The sequence below is a fragment of the Lutjanus erythropterus genome, chromosome 6 (assembly GCF_056507025.1).
Source record: "Lutjanus erythropterus isolate fLutEry1 chromosome 6, fLutEry1.hap2, whole genome shotgun sequence".
Taxonomy (NCBI): domain Eukaryota; kingdom Metazoa; phylum Chordata; class Actinopteri; order Lutjaniformes; family Lutjanidae; genus Lutjanus; species Lutjanus erythropterus.
This window is the reverse complement of record NC_139322.1, coordinates 12,940,408-12,954,109: the sequence shown is the minus strand read 5'-3', so window position 1 is coordinate 12,954,109 and position 13,702 is coordinate 12,940,408. Positions and strand designations below refer to the sequence as shown.

Sequence of the window (13,702 nt, the reverse complement as noted above, 5' to 3'; positions counted from 1 at the left end):
AAACTCATATTCCTAGAGGAAACATCTATTAACCTATTATTAACGTTAATATTAAGTATTAGGGGTGTCATGATTCTAAATTCATCATTGGATTTGACTTTTGATTTGAAGGTCACAATTAGATTTGTGATTTAAATATATTTAAACTTTTTATTTAGCACTGATGCCTATAGAGTCAATAGATGATTGGTTCAATTCTCTGACTGTCAACTGTCATTAACATTTTCAAATTCTTCTTTAAAACAATAGAAAAATGCATCTGCAAACTACTGTTAAGCATTGCTGTGTGTCTTTGTGTAGTTTTTTTTCTTTGCACACACACTGGACACCTGCAGGTAGGCCGGTATGGAAAGAAATTTAGTTTTTGAGCTAATTTTGATAAATTTTTGATTTACATTTAAAATCTTGACAGTCCTTTTAAGTGTATTACATTTCTGCCCCTTTCTACCATGATATGTTTAATGTTATGTATACAGCATTTCTTCAGATATGCATTCTTCTTTTTTTCATAGTATTTTTCAATTTGAAACTTTAGATGTAATATGTTTAGCGTGTCAGTCGATCTTTTAATTGACCATCAAAGATTATCAGCTGGGTCATTCACTTCTCTAATGAGTGCAGGACAGTGGTGGTTTCTTATAGCTTGTACTGTATTACAAGTTTAGTGAAACACACCAGCTTGTTAGCTGATAGAATAACATTTCCTTGGGAAACAAAAACATTTAAGTGTGTTTACCTTTGCATTTTTCAGACATTATTGATAGGTCAGCTTTAGAGTGACAGGAAATTGAGTCGAGAGGGGTGAAGACACACGGCAAAGGGCCAGGCGCAGGAGTTGAACCCATGGCCGCTGCTGAGGACTAATAGCTTGGGTCCCACGCTCTGGGGCACCTGATTATGAAAACTTGAACAAAAATTATTAGTATATGAAGTTAACCCTGCTGTGCTGAATGTTCCTCTCTCTGCTCACACAGAATGTCCTGGTTCAGTGGTTTCCTAGTCGCCAGAGTGGACGACCGCAAGACTGCGTGGGGGGAGCGCAATGGCAAGAAGTCCAAACGGAAGGGAGGCTCATCTCTCTGCAACCCGCGTTACATGAGCTGTCTGCGGGACCCAGATGCTATGGAGCCCCCCTCTGGAGCCCCCCTCCATCAGCACCACCGCGGAGGGGTGGCGGGAGCCGTGGGAGGCGGGGGCAACTTCGGCGTCCGTTGCGGATGGCAGGAGGACCACTATGGCAAAAGGGGAGGGGCTCCCGGGGAAGGGGTGGGGCTGAAATCGGTCGACCTGGGCTTTGAGGATGGGGAGTTGAAAGGGAGAAAAGGGGGATGTAATGGAGGAAGCGGGGACATGGGCGATGAGGGTCCCAACGGCGCAGCAGGAGTGATGACGGCTGCGGACTGCTGGCTCAGGGTGGTACGGGTGTTCCAGTCGAAAAAATTCCAGTCCCGCAAACTGGAGCGCCTATACCAGCGTTACTTCTTTAGGCTGAATCAGAGCTCCTTGACCATGCTCATGGGGGTACTTGTGATCGTGTGCGGCATCATGCTGACCTTCCACTGTGTGCACGCCGCCCCTCATGTGGCCTACTCCTCAGCCCTGTCGGTGGCAATGGCGCTCTTCATGGCTCTTATGGTAGTGTGCAACCGCAATGGCTTCCACCAGGACTACATGTGGATGGTCAGTTATCTGGTGATCGGAGTGTTGGTGTCGGTACAGGTTTTCGGGGTGCTCATGGTGGCACCCAGGAGCGCTTCAGAGGGCATCTGGTGGTCCGTGTTCTTCATCTACATCATCTACACTCTGCTGCCTGTGAGGATGAGAGCGGCGGTGCTGAGTGGAGCCGTGCTGTCCATCATACACGTGGTCACCACCTGGCAGATAAACCAGGAAGACAAGTTCCTCTGGAAACAGGTAAGAGAGGCTCCATGTCTGACTGTTTGACTCTTTGCTTCTCATCGCTGACCTGAACCGACACTGATGCTGAACAGGGTGGAAACTACATTCATTTTCCCTGTCTGTCATTTCTCAGATATATGGACATTTTATCCTGCAGTTTTTCTGATTGATTCACAGACTGTTTTTATTTTTTATCCATCCACACAAATTCATGTAGTATAGCAAAGCATTGTTCAAATCCAGATAAGTTGATTTTATAAATCTGGAATGATGAGGTCTAGGATAAACTGTTCTTGTTGGAGGTATTTAACAAGGTGTAACAACTAACATTTAAACACAAAGCATGTTTTGATGAGAGTAAGAAGAGGGAGAGGCAGTGAAGATGTTTAAATTGCTCATATCCAGTTGATTGCTGTAGGATAGGGTGAAAATGTTCTGGGTTTTGGGTATGTCTAACTGATGCCATATTGTGATAGAAAACACACACAGCAGACACACAGCAGCATTAGCACCGATTTGGATGTTCGTCCAATGTTAACTTTCCTTTTAGCTATGTTTTTGGTCTCCACCAACTCTTGAGGGAACTATCTGGCTCTTTAGCTGCTAAATCCTTCACTGTGTTCACCAGCTGGGTACTTGCTTTGTCTGTGTGCCATTTGGTGCTGGGCAGTACAGTACAACAAACAGTGGGTTTATCATAGCTTTTCTGTTGAAAACATCTGCCTGCCGTGGCTGAAAACAGGATTGATGAGAGCTGTGAAAAAGAACCAAGACAGTAAAGTTTTGGGCCATAAAACCAAAACCATGAGCTGAAAGACACTAAATGCACTGCTGAGCAGAGAGGAACTGGTGATAATTCTCTGTCAGTCTGTCACTTCGAATGACACCTTTCGCCTACTTGATATGAAATATGTTGTGCAAGAAATTGTATGCAGAATCCTTTTTTCACTTCATGTAATTGGACAGCCATTGAAAAATGTCATCCTGAATATGAATTTTGTAGTGTTGTTCCAATACCAGTATCTGAAAAGCCTCCAATACTCCCTAAAATACTAAAAAGTATCGGCGAGTATGCCAGTCAGTGAACTGATTCAGTAACATGTAATTTAGCCTCAAAATGGGACCCCGCTACTTAACAGCAGCACCCCGCACACATTCTTTTTTGAATCAAAACCTGGCCATACAACAATGATAGCAATCATATAATATCTGTGCAGGGTTAGTAGTGTACATGGTATTAAATAAAAAATAACACACACACACACTGTACACTGTTTTATCTAAAACTTAATCTTTCAAGTCATCCTTCAAGCAAAAATACCAAACATTTCTCAGACAGAGGACATTACATTGGGCTTTAGTTAATTCTAACTGGCATTTATCATTATTTTTGAAATTCTATAGATTAAACAATTAATTGATTAATTGCAAAAATAATCTGCAGATGGATAGAATCAGTGATTTTAACTGTTAATTGTTACTTTTTGCAAGCCATAAAAAATTTAAAGCTCCCTGAAGTGAAAAATTGGAAACAGTGAAGTTAAAGTATTTGATAAGTAATTAATACATCAGGAAATTAAGTGTTGTGATATAATATGTATTGATATGTATTGATAAGTTATCACTGTAATTAGACTGAACCTGACATGTTGTTACATCGCTGCATGTTTGGTGGCTTTTAAAATGTCCCCTCTATGTTGTTTATGATAGGCAGGTGTTACACCGTGTGAACTGGCGAGAAAGCCGATTCCTCTCTACTGTGTTTTGTCAGCATGTTGTATCTGCATATCCACATGTACTTTGGGGCTTATGGCTCTTTCTGTACAGTGTGTTGTTTGTGCGTCATGCCAAGGACCAAGGGGCTCGCTGAAGGTCAGTGGGCTGAATGAACCGCCCCGGCTGGACGGCTGGCTCTGTGTGTGAGTGTGTGCTGTTGTGTGACAGTGGGAGAATACCATGATATAAAGCAGTATCACTCAGGTCTCTGTGCTCTCACACAAGGGACGCTTTGTACTTTTCTCCAAGGGTGGGGTGACAGGGGTGAGGCCGAGTGGGGGGGGGGCAGTATGGTGGCTGCTTGCCGTCTGTACTGTCATAGCTGTTTTACAACTGTTGTGTCCTTGGGGAAAAGTTATGGAAAACATAATGGGAACACCATAACGTGAAAACAATAGCGGGATACAGGACTTAATTATGAATCACTGATTGTTTATGTAATGTCTCTAGCATTAGTGCATTCAGTAACACATCCTCTCAAATTTTGGCCAGACTTTATAAAGACATTGTGGTTTATAGCAGGAGCTAATAAGTCACTCAAACACAAATCACTTTGTCACAATATTATGATCAGTTATTAATTAATTACTAAAGGGCAGGACTGTGTTTGAGATTTGTGGGAACTCAGTAACCGCTGTATGCTCTGTAACATCATGCATGATATACCACGGTGCAATCCATCACAGGCTCCAACATTGTTTGCCATCGTTAAGTGAATGAATGTCATGAGATAGCTGCAGCCCGGCAATGCTGTTTATTCCTAAGGTCGTCTGTGTACTATGTGACATAGTAAAACAGTGCCATCAATCACTGCTTCACGCTTGTGCGCAAGTATTTCCTCTTTCTCCAGTAACTCATTAACCTCACCAGGTTTCTGTTGGTGTTGATGGATGCAGATAATGATAAAGTTGTGTGTGAGGAGGAATGATGTAAATGCAGATCCTCTTTCGCTGTTTGCTGGCACTGCAGATTCAAACGTTGAAGAAGGAATCTGTGCAGTGGAGTTGGGTCGAGCAGTTACTGTTGACTGGGACAGTAACTAGATTCTGAGTCTTGAATGCAAATGTTTTGATTTCTGAAAAAGTACAAGAAGCTGATTAATCTTTTCCATCCATGGAGTAAATGATATTTGTGTTCAGGGTGCTCTGATCAAATAGCTAGTGAATGTTCAAATTTCACCACAGTCAATAAATTACCAGTGTTTTTTTCTGGTGAGTGAAGCCAGTCTACCATCTTGAATATTTTGCCGTCATTTTGTAGGTGCTACTTTTGTGCCCTGTTTGTTTTATTTGAATATTTTACCATAGATTCTGTAGTGTATTGCATAGTTATATTGTTGCCCAGCTATGGGTGTTTTTTAACGCCCTTTCACCAAAATCTTTTATTTTTTTTATTTATTTCAAACTCATATTTCATATACAATACGAATACAAATGTCTGTGATGTGAGAATCACAAACATAACACTCAAAAATTCAACAAATATGTTGAATGAGCAGTACCTCAAGCTTCACCTAACGTACCTGACTCAGAAACATGTGGTCAGTGTCAGTGTTGCTCTTGATCACCACATCTGGGTCTGTGAAAACCTGAAATCCTGCGAGAGCTGTTTTAAAGATTTGTTAAAGGCCAGTCAATTTAGAAATATGATAAGATTTGCTAACCTGAGGAAAGGCTGCTGTCATCATCATCAGTGGTCTCTTCATCATAGATATAAATGTCAATTCATGATGACACTTTGGCTCTAGTGTTTTATATCTGTACGCCCACACTGCTAGCTGATGGGCTTGGCATGGGGTCACACAAGCAGTTGAGCATGGTGCATCCCTCTGCTTTCAAGTCTATCAATGCATCGCCAAATGCTTCCTGCCATTAATGCAATTGTTTTTAAACATTTGTTGGACATCCCACCCGGTGTCAGAATCCTTTCAAGTGAATATAGACTTATTTTAGACCCATTAGCTTGGCATTTTAACTGTTTATGGTAGCTACTAGCTAATTTTAGGCTACCTGCTGCCTGGGGTATGTAGAGAGAGAGCTTACATAATGTTAAGTAGGCATGTTTGGTGAAATGTTAGCGATGCCTGCATTGGAGGTCAACTATTTCAATTGACAGCTCAGGTGTATGGTAATGATTCGGTCTGGTAGATACCAGTCATAGCGGTGCCATATTGACAACATGTTTTGGTTACCCGACCCTAGTTATGTGTTAGCTTACTCATGTTTCCACATCACTGTCAATCAAATCTGATCAAACCACACTCACACGGTAGTGATACACTGACTAATTGGTCAGACATTTATCTGGTGTTTTGAGATAATTGGTATGCCCGCCCTCATGAGACCAAGAAACAAAATATGTCTGCAGACACATCTGTGGGCAGCCATGTCGGTTTGGCTGCTGTGGAACAATGTTAGCGCTCTCCCTTGGGAGTTTTAGGAAGATGGTGAAAAAGTTTCAAGTCAGAGTAACTCAGCTTTTATACATCAGTATGTTTCATTAAAAACTTTTTTTCAATTTTGATTTTTTTCTAATGAATATTTTGTCTTGCAGTGATAAAGATGGAAGATCTTTACATGATTTAGCATTGTGTTTATTGTGTAACATAGTGTTCAGTTTGTACAGTGTGCAGTAATATAATAAATGCTGCTCATTTCTGTCCAAAATATGACTACATATTATAAAAATATGACAGCCACACACACTCAATACTCTGAAATTGTTACCTTATCTTTAAAAACTGACATTGTGGCAGAAAAGCTGTCCTGTTAAAGGCAAAATACTAAATTACATTGTGTTTGACTTACAGTGTCCAAAACATAAAACATGCCCCAAGACATGAAAGATTATAATAAAAGTCTCAACAGAATGACTTGACAGGACATTTACGCAAAACACAAAAGAAAGGACATCCACAAAACATAGAGCTGAGAACAAAACAGTTGTAAGAATTGTTTGTTTGATCTAATTTACCATTTTAGAAAATATAGTTATTATAATTTCTTGGCCAAAATGTTTAATCACAAAGATCTTTGTACAAAATTCTTAATGTTATTGTTGTATGAGTAATGAGTAATAACATTATTTTCAGAGTTTTATCCTGTTTTTATCCTCTTTGTTGGTAACACAATCTGTCATGTAAGACAAGTGGAAACTGAGACTCTTGGAGACATCTTGATGGTGTCTGTTTGCTTTATGAGAAATATTTCATGATCATGTCTTGAAATTTATGGCCCTTAATCCCTCCAAACCTTTCAAAACACATGCAGTCCATCTGGTTGTTTCCTAAGCTGTATTGCTCTTGGCATTGGTTCGTATGTGTGTTTTTACAGCTGCATACAGTAGAACCGAGTGTCTGTTATTAGCTTCACTTTGAGTTTCTTATTGCAATGGTCACACCATTAACTAGAGTATATAGCAGTTTGAACCATCTTGTCACACACAGGGACAGCTTTCAAAACAAACATCAATCTATTAAAGCTTTAACATGTAAATGTGGTTTGTAACAGAGACGTCTTGTTACATGTGAGCTTCACTTTGCTGTTTCTTCTCACGTTTTTTGTGGCGCCATGTCTCTGATCCTCAGACTCCTCAGCTGAAATCAATTAGCCATGGCGGTGCGGTACATACACATGTGCGTGTCCCACCCATCAATACACACACACACACTCACACGCATACATATACACACACACACCATCCCAATCTTTGTCACGGTTGTCACCTTCCCTTCTAGTCTCTATTGAATGTTTGTCAGAATTGCTGCTGTTTGTTTCTCTTTGGGAAGTAACATCCCAAAACTATTGTCTTGCCTCTATGTGTGGGTGTCTATTTAAGTGTGAATACTGACATGTACAGCATGTGCTTCTGTCCAGGATTAAATCAGAAAAATGCACCAGTAAAGTCCCAAGCACATTTTATACACTTTACTCTGTTGGCTGTATTGCCAATGTATTTGTCAATTACATTTTTGGATATTGCAGATTAATTCCATTGACGATATTCTGTGATCCACTAAAGTTAGGTACGATACAAGATAAATAAATCCCTGATAGCTTTTCTGCCATCTCCACTATATATCTGTGCTGTCATATTGGTGTGTCTGCTAGTAAAGAAATTAGAGATACAGACTTCACTACAAAATCAACTTCAAGCCACTTAACTCGGAACCAATTTTCATTAAATTGATAGGGATTACTTTTTGAATGAAGGTTATTATAATTAACTAAAACTAAACTAAAAGCTAAAATAGGCATGGTCAGATTCTCTGTGAAATCAGATAGAACAAACCTGTGTTACATTTTTCCACACAAAGTTACAGCGAACAGTATGTTAGCCGGAAAAAAGAATCTTTATTTTGATAATGAGGGCTGCGTGATATGGTACAAAAAAACATACAGACATGTAATACAGTTAGTGGGAATGATAATTTTTAATAGTTTTTTCTTCTATCAAAAAAGTATGATTTTGTTCTGGTTCTACGATTTGGATATTGCACTTGGCCATATTGCACTTTCAATGATAGTGCAACTAATTGTGCAGCCCTATTGCTAATTTTATTTTTGACGTTACCTTATTTGCTTATTGCGGAGGAAATGCTACTGCTTTTCTCCACTGAGTCCTCCAAAATCAAAACGATGTGAAAGTTTCTTTTAGCAGTTTTACTTCTTGTAGAAATATACAGGGAATGTCTTTATTGTTAGTCTTTGTATGACGAGGGATCGATGTATATGTTTATCAAGACAGGGATTTCTACATGACTGTGAGCCCATTGCCTTGACAAAGTTTTGTGTTTGTGTTGTAATTCTCAACTTCTTAAATCTCGCCCCTGACAAATACTTCTCGTATTACAACCAAAAACTAAAGCTTATACTGAAATTAATAAAACCAAACTAAAACTAAACATTTTTAAACAATGAAAAGTCTGAAAAAGCTGAAATAAACATCCACTACAGAAACCAACTGAAAATGAACTGAGCTAAAACAAAAATAAAATCTAATGAAAAATACAAAACTATAATAACTCTTGTTGATATTACAGCAGCGCAGTACATGTTCATGTCCACACATACATTGTTTCATGCTTGCTACGTTTGTCACCTTCACCTCTAGTCTTTGTTGAGTTTTTGTCAGAATTGCTGCTGAGTGTTTTAGCATGTGCTTCTGTCCAGGATTAAACCAGAAAAATGCACCAGTAATACTTAAGCACGTTTCATACATGTCACTCTAGGCCGTACTGCTAATGTGTTTGTCAATTAAATTTGTGGATTTTGTCACTTAAACTTCTCATTATTGTATATTCTTCACCCCTCCATTATTTGCTTTATGTCCCCCGACAATGGCTAGCATTGTTGTGTGCATGTTGTTGACACAAGTGCTGTGAGAGGTCAAAGACTGGTTCCTAAAAATACCCAGCCTTTGGCGTTTCTGCTAACCGTTGCGTCACATGGAACAGTCTTATCAGAGCCTGCGTCAGAGCAACAGGCAGGTCAGTCTAGCCCCCTTTTCTCTGCATACACACGGGGCTGCATTTTCACATACCCTGAAACACTACACTGGCTGATACGGTGTATTCACATATACTACAACAGTTTATTTATCTCTGTCTGTTGTACGCTAATGAAGCGTAATGTAATGCATCTTTGACCACAGCAGAGACGGAGGGTTAAGCCCTAAAAGCCCATTAAACGGCAGCACAGAGGGCAAATCAGGCGTCTGTGTGGACTCTGGGTCGGGGACAGTCAATACGTTTCACTGGTCTCCTTTTCAAGCGTCCACTAAGTGTTTAAAGAGTTTTTTTTTTTTTTTTTTTTTTGGTAGATAAGATAAGGGAGTTTAAATAACAGTGTGGTGCTCATGTAATAATGCGCTTAGTTTATACGCAAGTACACGTCAAACTTTCCAAATGGCTGTTTGTACAATTTTCAAAATTTCCAGGATGTTAGACCGAGAATAAATGCATGTTAATCAGAGCAAATCTCATGCTGTATCAACTGTATCAGCTGTTCACAGTTTCACAGCAGCTCCTGGTGCCGGAATAACCTTGTGTGCATCATGCATCAAGATGGGAGACTCGTATCCCAGTGGAGGAAGTGTCAGCCTGTGATGATCACCTGTGCAGAGCTGCAGCTATAGAATAAGACACCCTCCTGTACAAGGGAAGGAGGAATGAGGAGGCAGGCAGCGAGGCGGTGTGATCGGAGGAGAATCCGATATTCTCCCCACGCAGTCCTTCCACAGCCTCCTTGATAAATAATTTGTGTGTTTAACGCGGCAGCAGCATTTTAACGAGGATACCTGTCACATGTACACTTTGCTCACGACCAGGATGGGTGCTGACTGATGGGATCCCACACACACACACATGCGTGCACACACCAAAGTGTTACTCAAAGGATCCTCACACTGTAGGCTGTATCAAAATTTAAGGATGGATTCACCTGAATAATCCCACATTGCATAATTGTTTCTCTCTGTCTAAATAAATTTTACTCGTTTGTAACTGCCTGCATCTACTTGTATGATGATTACATGGATACACACACTAATAAATACACACACACTCACACACTCAGACACACACATACCACCACTGCCAATCTGTGCACCAATAAGAGCGCTGCAAAATCAGTTTAGCATCACTTCTGAGAATGATGGGGAATAAACAGCATTGCTAAGTGTCTCCCTCAGTGCTTGTGTTCAGCTGGTCCAGTGGTTGCCATGGAAACAACTACGACTCAGGCTGCCGAGACCCAGTTCAGCTTCAGCTGGTGTACAGTTTGGTAACCGTTGCTTCAAGTAAAGACAAAAAAAGAGAAGAGAAAATCAGGTCAAAATTGATTTCTGCTGTTTACTTCTCCTTCTGAGAATCTAAAGGCTTGAGAAGCGTGTGTGTGTGTGTGTGTGTGTGTGTGTGTGTGTGTGTGTGTGGGGACGGGGTGTTGTTGGAGGGGTCCAAGCTTTCTAGACACACTGCTGTTTTTTAGCTGCTGGGATGGATTCGTGCTTTGTTTTCCTCCCCCCTGCTGTCGAAATGAGACAGTCCATAATTAAAATGGCGATGACAGAGAAGAGGTCATATGAGTGGAGGTGGTGGGGAGTCGAGAAGCAGGCAGAGATGCGCACACACACAGGATGTTGTTTGGCAGTTGTCTGGTGGTTCAGGGAAGCTTATCTCTGGTCAGCTCGCGCTATGACTGTGCATGTTTGGAGCCCCAGTAATGTGGTGACAGTGCAGGACGTGTTTTTTAGGCCTCAAAGACACGCTTTTTAAAGAAGGCTCACTGGCTTGAGTAATTGACCTTGTGAGGTTCTTCTATTTTTATGAGTTGCCTTTTCTGGCACAGATAATTGGTTTTTATTGCTAATACAACTCTTTTACATTCCTCTAATGTTGACATAACTCCTTTGAGAGGCTTTTTGTTTAAAGGGATAGTTTGGAATATTTAATGTGGGGTTGTGTGAGGTACTTATCCATAGACAGTGTATTACCTACAGTAGATGGTGGTCAGGGACACCAACTCAGAAGTTAAGCAGCGTATTGCTGTGGATAAGGTCTGCAGCAAAATGTATTTTAGCCACTTAAAATAGGTTCGACCTAAAAAAAAAAAAAAGTCAGTATCAAATATAAGCCAAATATTACTCTCTCCAAATCAACAAACATAGTTCAGATTCACCAAAGTCACATAATAGCACAAACAAACAAACCAACTGAGACAGCGGTAGACCAGCAGCTCTGTGATCTGTGAGGTAAAATTACTGATTTTACCAGTGGAGTTTGGTTGGCATACACACTACATTGATACTGATTTTTTTAGGTGGCTTTAAGTGTTAAAAATTAATTTTGATGCTGATCATGTTCACAGTCGCCACAGTTGTACTCTTTTAGTCAGACTTTTTTTTTAACTACACGTTTAATATCTTCAGACAAACAACCTGTCTGCTATCATAAGCAACTTAACGCTTTTCATAAAGAAAACAAGTTGTGAGGAATTAAACCAAAAGTGGACGCTCCCCGATGTTACAGTTGAAGCATGTTTGGTCTCAATTTTAGCAGCTTGAAGGTTGTAGCATGGCTAAAGAACAGCATTAAACAAATAGTTTTCATGACAAATCAGCAATATTTCAATGAAGCAAGGATGTGATCAGATAGTGTATAAAACATGACATAAAGATTTACCATATGTACCAGTTGAGCTATTTGTGGCCTTCCGTGTTGGTAACTACATAGATTACACCTAAAAAGTAAGTGAATCTGATTGATGGTAATTGGAAAAAAATATACAACCGTATTCTGATGTATAGTGTGACTGAATGACAACTGCCTGAACACAGTGATCTGTTGGCCAATGCAGCTCATGCTTTATAGGGAGGCCCTGTGTGATAATGGAATAATGATGTGTTACAAATGAATCGCTGGTCATGCACATGCTTTCCTCACAGATCAGAACCAACATGACATGACATGTGAAAACTATGCTAATTGAGGAAGAAGAGATACATTCAGCCAGCTGTGTGGACTTTAGCATCAACATGCAAACACAATTTAATATTTAAAAAATACTCCTGGATCTCTATTTTCACTTTATTTGTACTAAAGCAGTTTTCCAGCTGCCTTTCCCTGCAGAGTGGACGAATCCTGTTGATAGTTCTCAGGGATGTTTAGCACTACTCTGGCAACATGATGATGTGATGCTGTCAGGATGAATTTTTTTTTAGCAAGAGCATGTTACATCTATAACACGTTACATTTAAGGCAGCTGTCCCCTACAATGCTTAGCTTTCAACACCGGTACTTCTGTCTGCTTCTCCAAACAGGGGGCGAGTTGATCGCCATCTACTGTACATAAAATACTGACTATGGATAAGTACCTCATATAACCCCACTTCAAATAACCTGAACTATCCCTTTAATCACAGCTGTCATCCTTGAACCTGTTGTCTGTCCACACAGCATGTAGAGCCTTGTGTCCTTGCAGGGGTCCCATGCATTCCAGAAAAAACGTTGGTTTTGATTCTTTCAAACTCTGTTAATTTTATGCAGATTTTGTTGTTCTTTAAATAAAAAAAACACTTTTGCCACTCCAATGCCAGAATGCTTCAATAGTCACACTCTCTCCACAGTAGTCACACCCGTGTGGTTGCCAGCAGAAATGTGTGTGGTGTGTTGTAGTTTGTCAGTGTTAGGACCCCCAGCATGTCCATGTTTACAGAAACGTGAGGAAAAAGGAGCTTGGACGTGGTCAGCATGAATCAGGATAAGTGGCTTTACATTACAAGTAATTGTTCATGACCTGGCTGTACATTATTTATATAACATGTATGGTCTTCTTGTGTTTCAGTGCACTGCCTCTGAAATACTCAGAGATGTCTAAACAGCTGAGGGAAATGGAGAAAAGCCAACAAATAGAATTATTAATAGAAATCTGTGTGTCATCAGTCATACTTTTATGTAGACAGATAAGACAAATAGTTTGTTCACTTATCCAAAAGCGGTGACAAGGGAATAGAGTTTTTTAGCTTAAAAGAGAATGTTTGTTGTAATAAAATATATTGTGACGGGCTTTCTGAATAAATTACACCTTGGGGAGCAGAAACAATGGCCACACATTTGCACCATTTCCTGTTTTAAAAGAACATAGATATAATATCAGTTACTCACGTTCTGCCCTTTTGTGATTTATCTAGTGCATCGCACGCTTGTTTAGAGTCATATATTTTACTAAAATACACAAAAGATTCACTACGTCCCCCAGAGATTGCGAGATTATAGCTGCTAATGTAGTCTGCAGTAAACTGTACCTATTTTATGACTTAATTAGTTGACTAGAAAAAAATCCTGATGTTTTATTATGTAGTTTTGGAACAAATATCTATGTAAATTATTTTTGGATTTACTATGACTGAAATGTCAGACTCAATGTACAAAATCACTCTGTATTTACTGTAACTGGCTTGTACACTACTTTCTGTGTAAACTACTGAATGTTTATCATAGGAGACAGTGAATGCACGGGTAATTTTGGCA

The 13,702-nt window shown here is 39.9% G+C and overlaps 1 protein-coding gene across 3 annotated transcripts in view; it reads left to right on the top strand.

The window, feature by feature from the left end:
* Nucleotides 1–13,702, top strand: part of LOC146324974 (adenylate cyclase type 6-like) — a 50,559-nt gene that overhangs the window by 6,167 nt on the left and 30,690 nt on the right. For all 3 annotated transcript variants that reach the window (XM_084720653.1, XM_084720656.1, XM_084720654.1), the window contains exon 3: nt 975–1,914. In XM_084720653.1, coding sequence (XP_084576779.1) covers nt 975–1,914 — 940 coding nt within the window. The remainder of the gene's footprint in view (nt 1–974; nt 1,915–13,702) is intronic.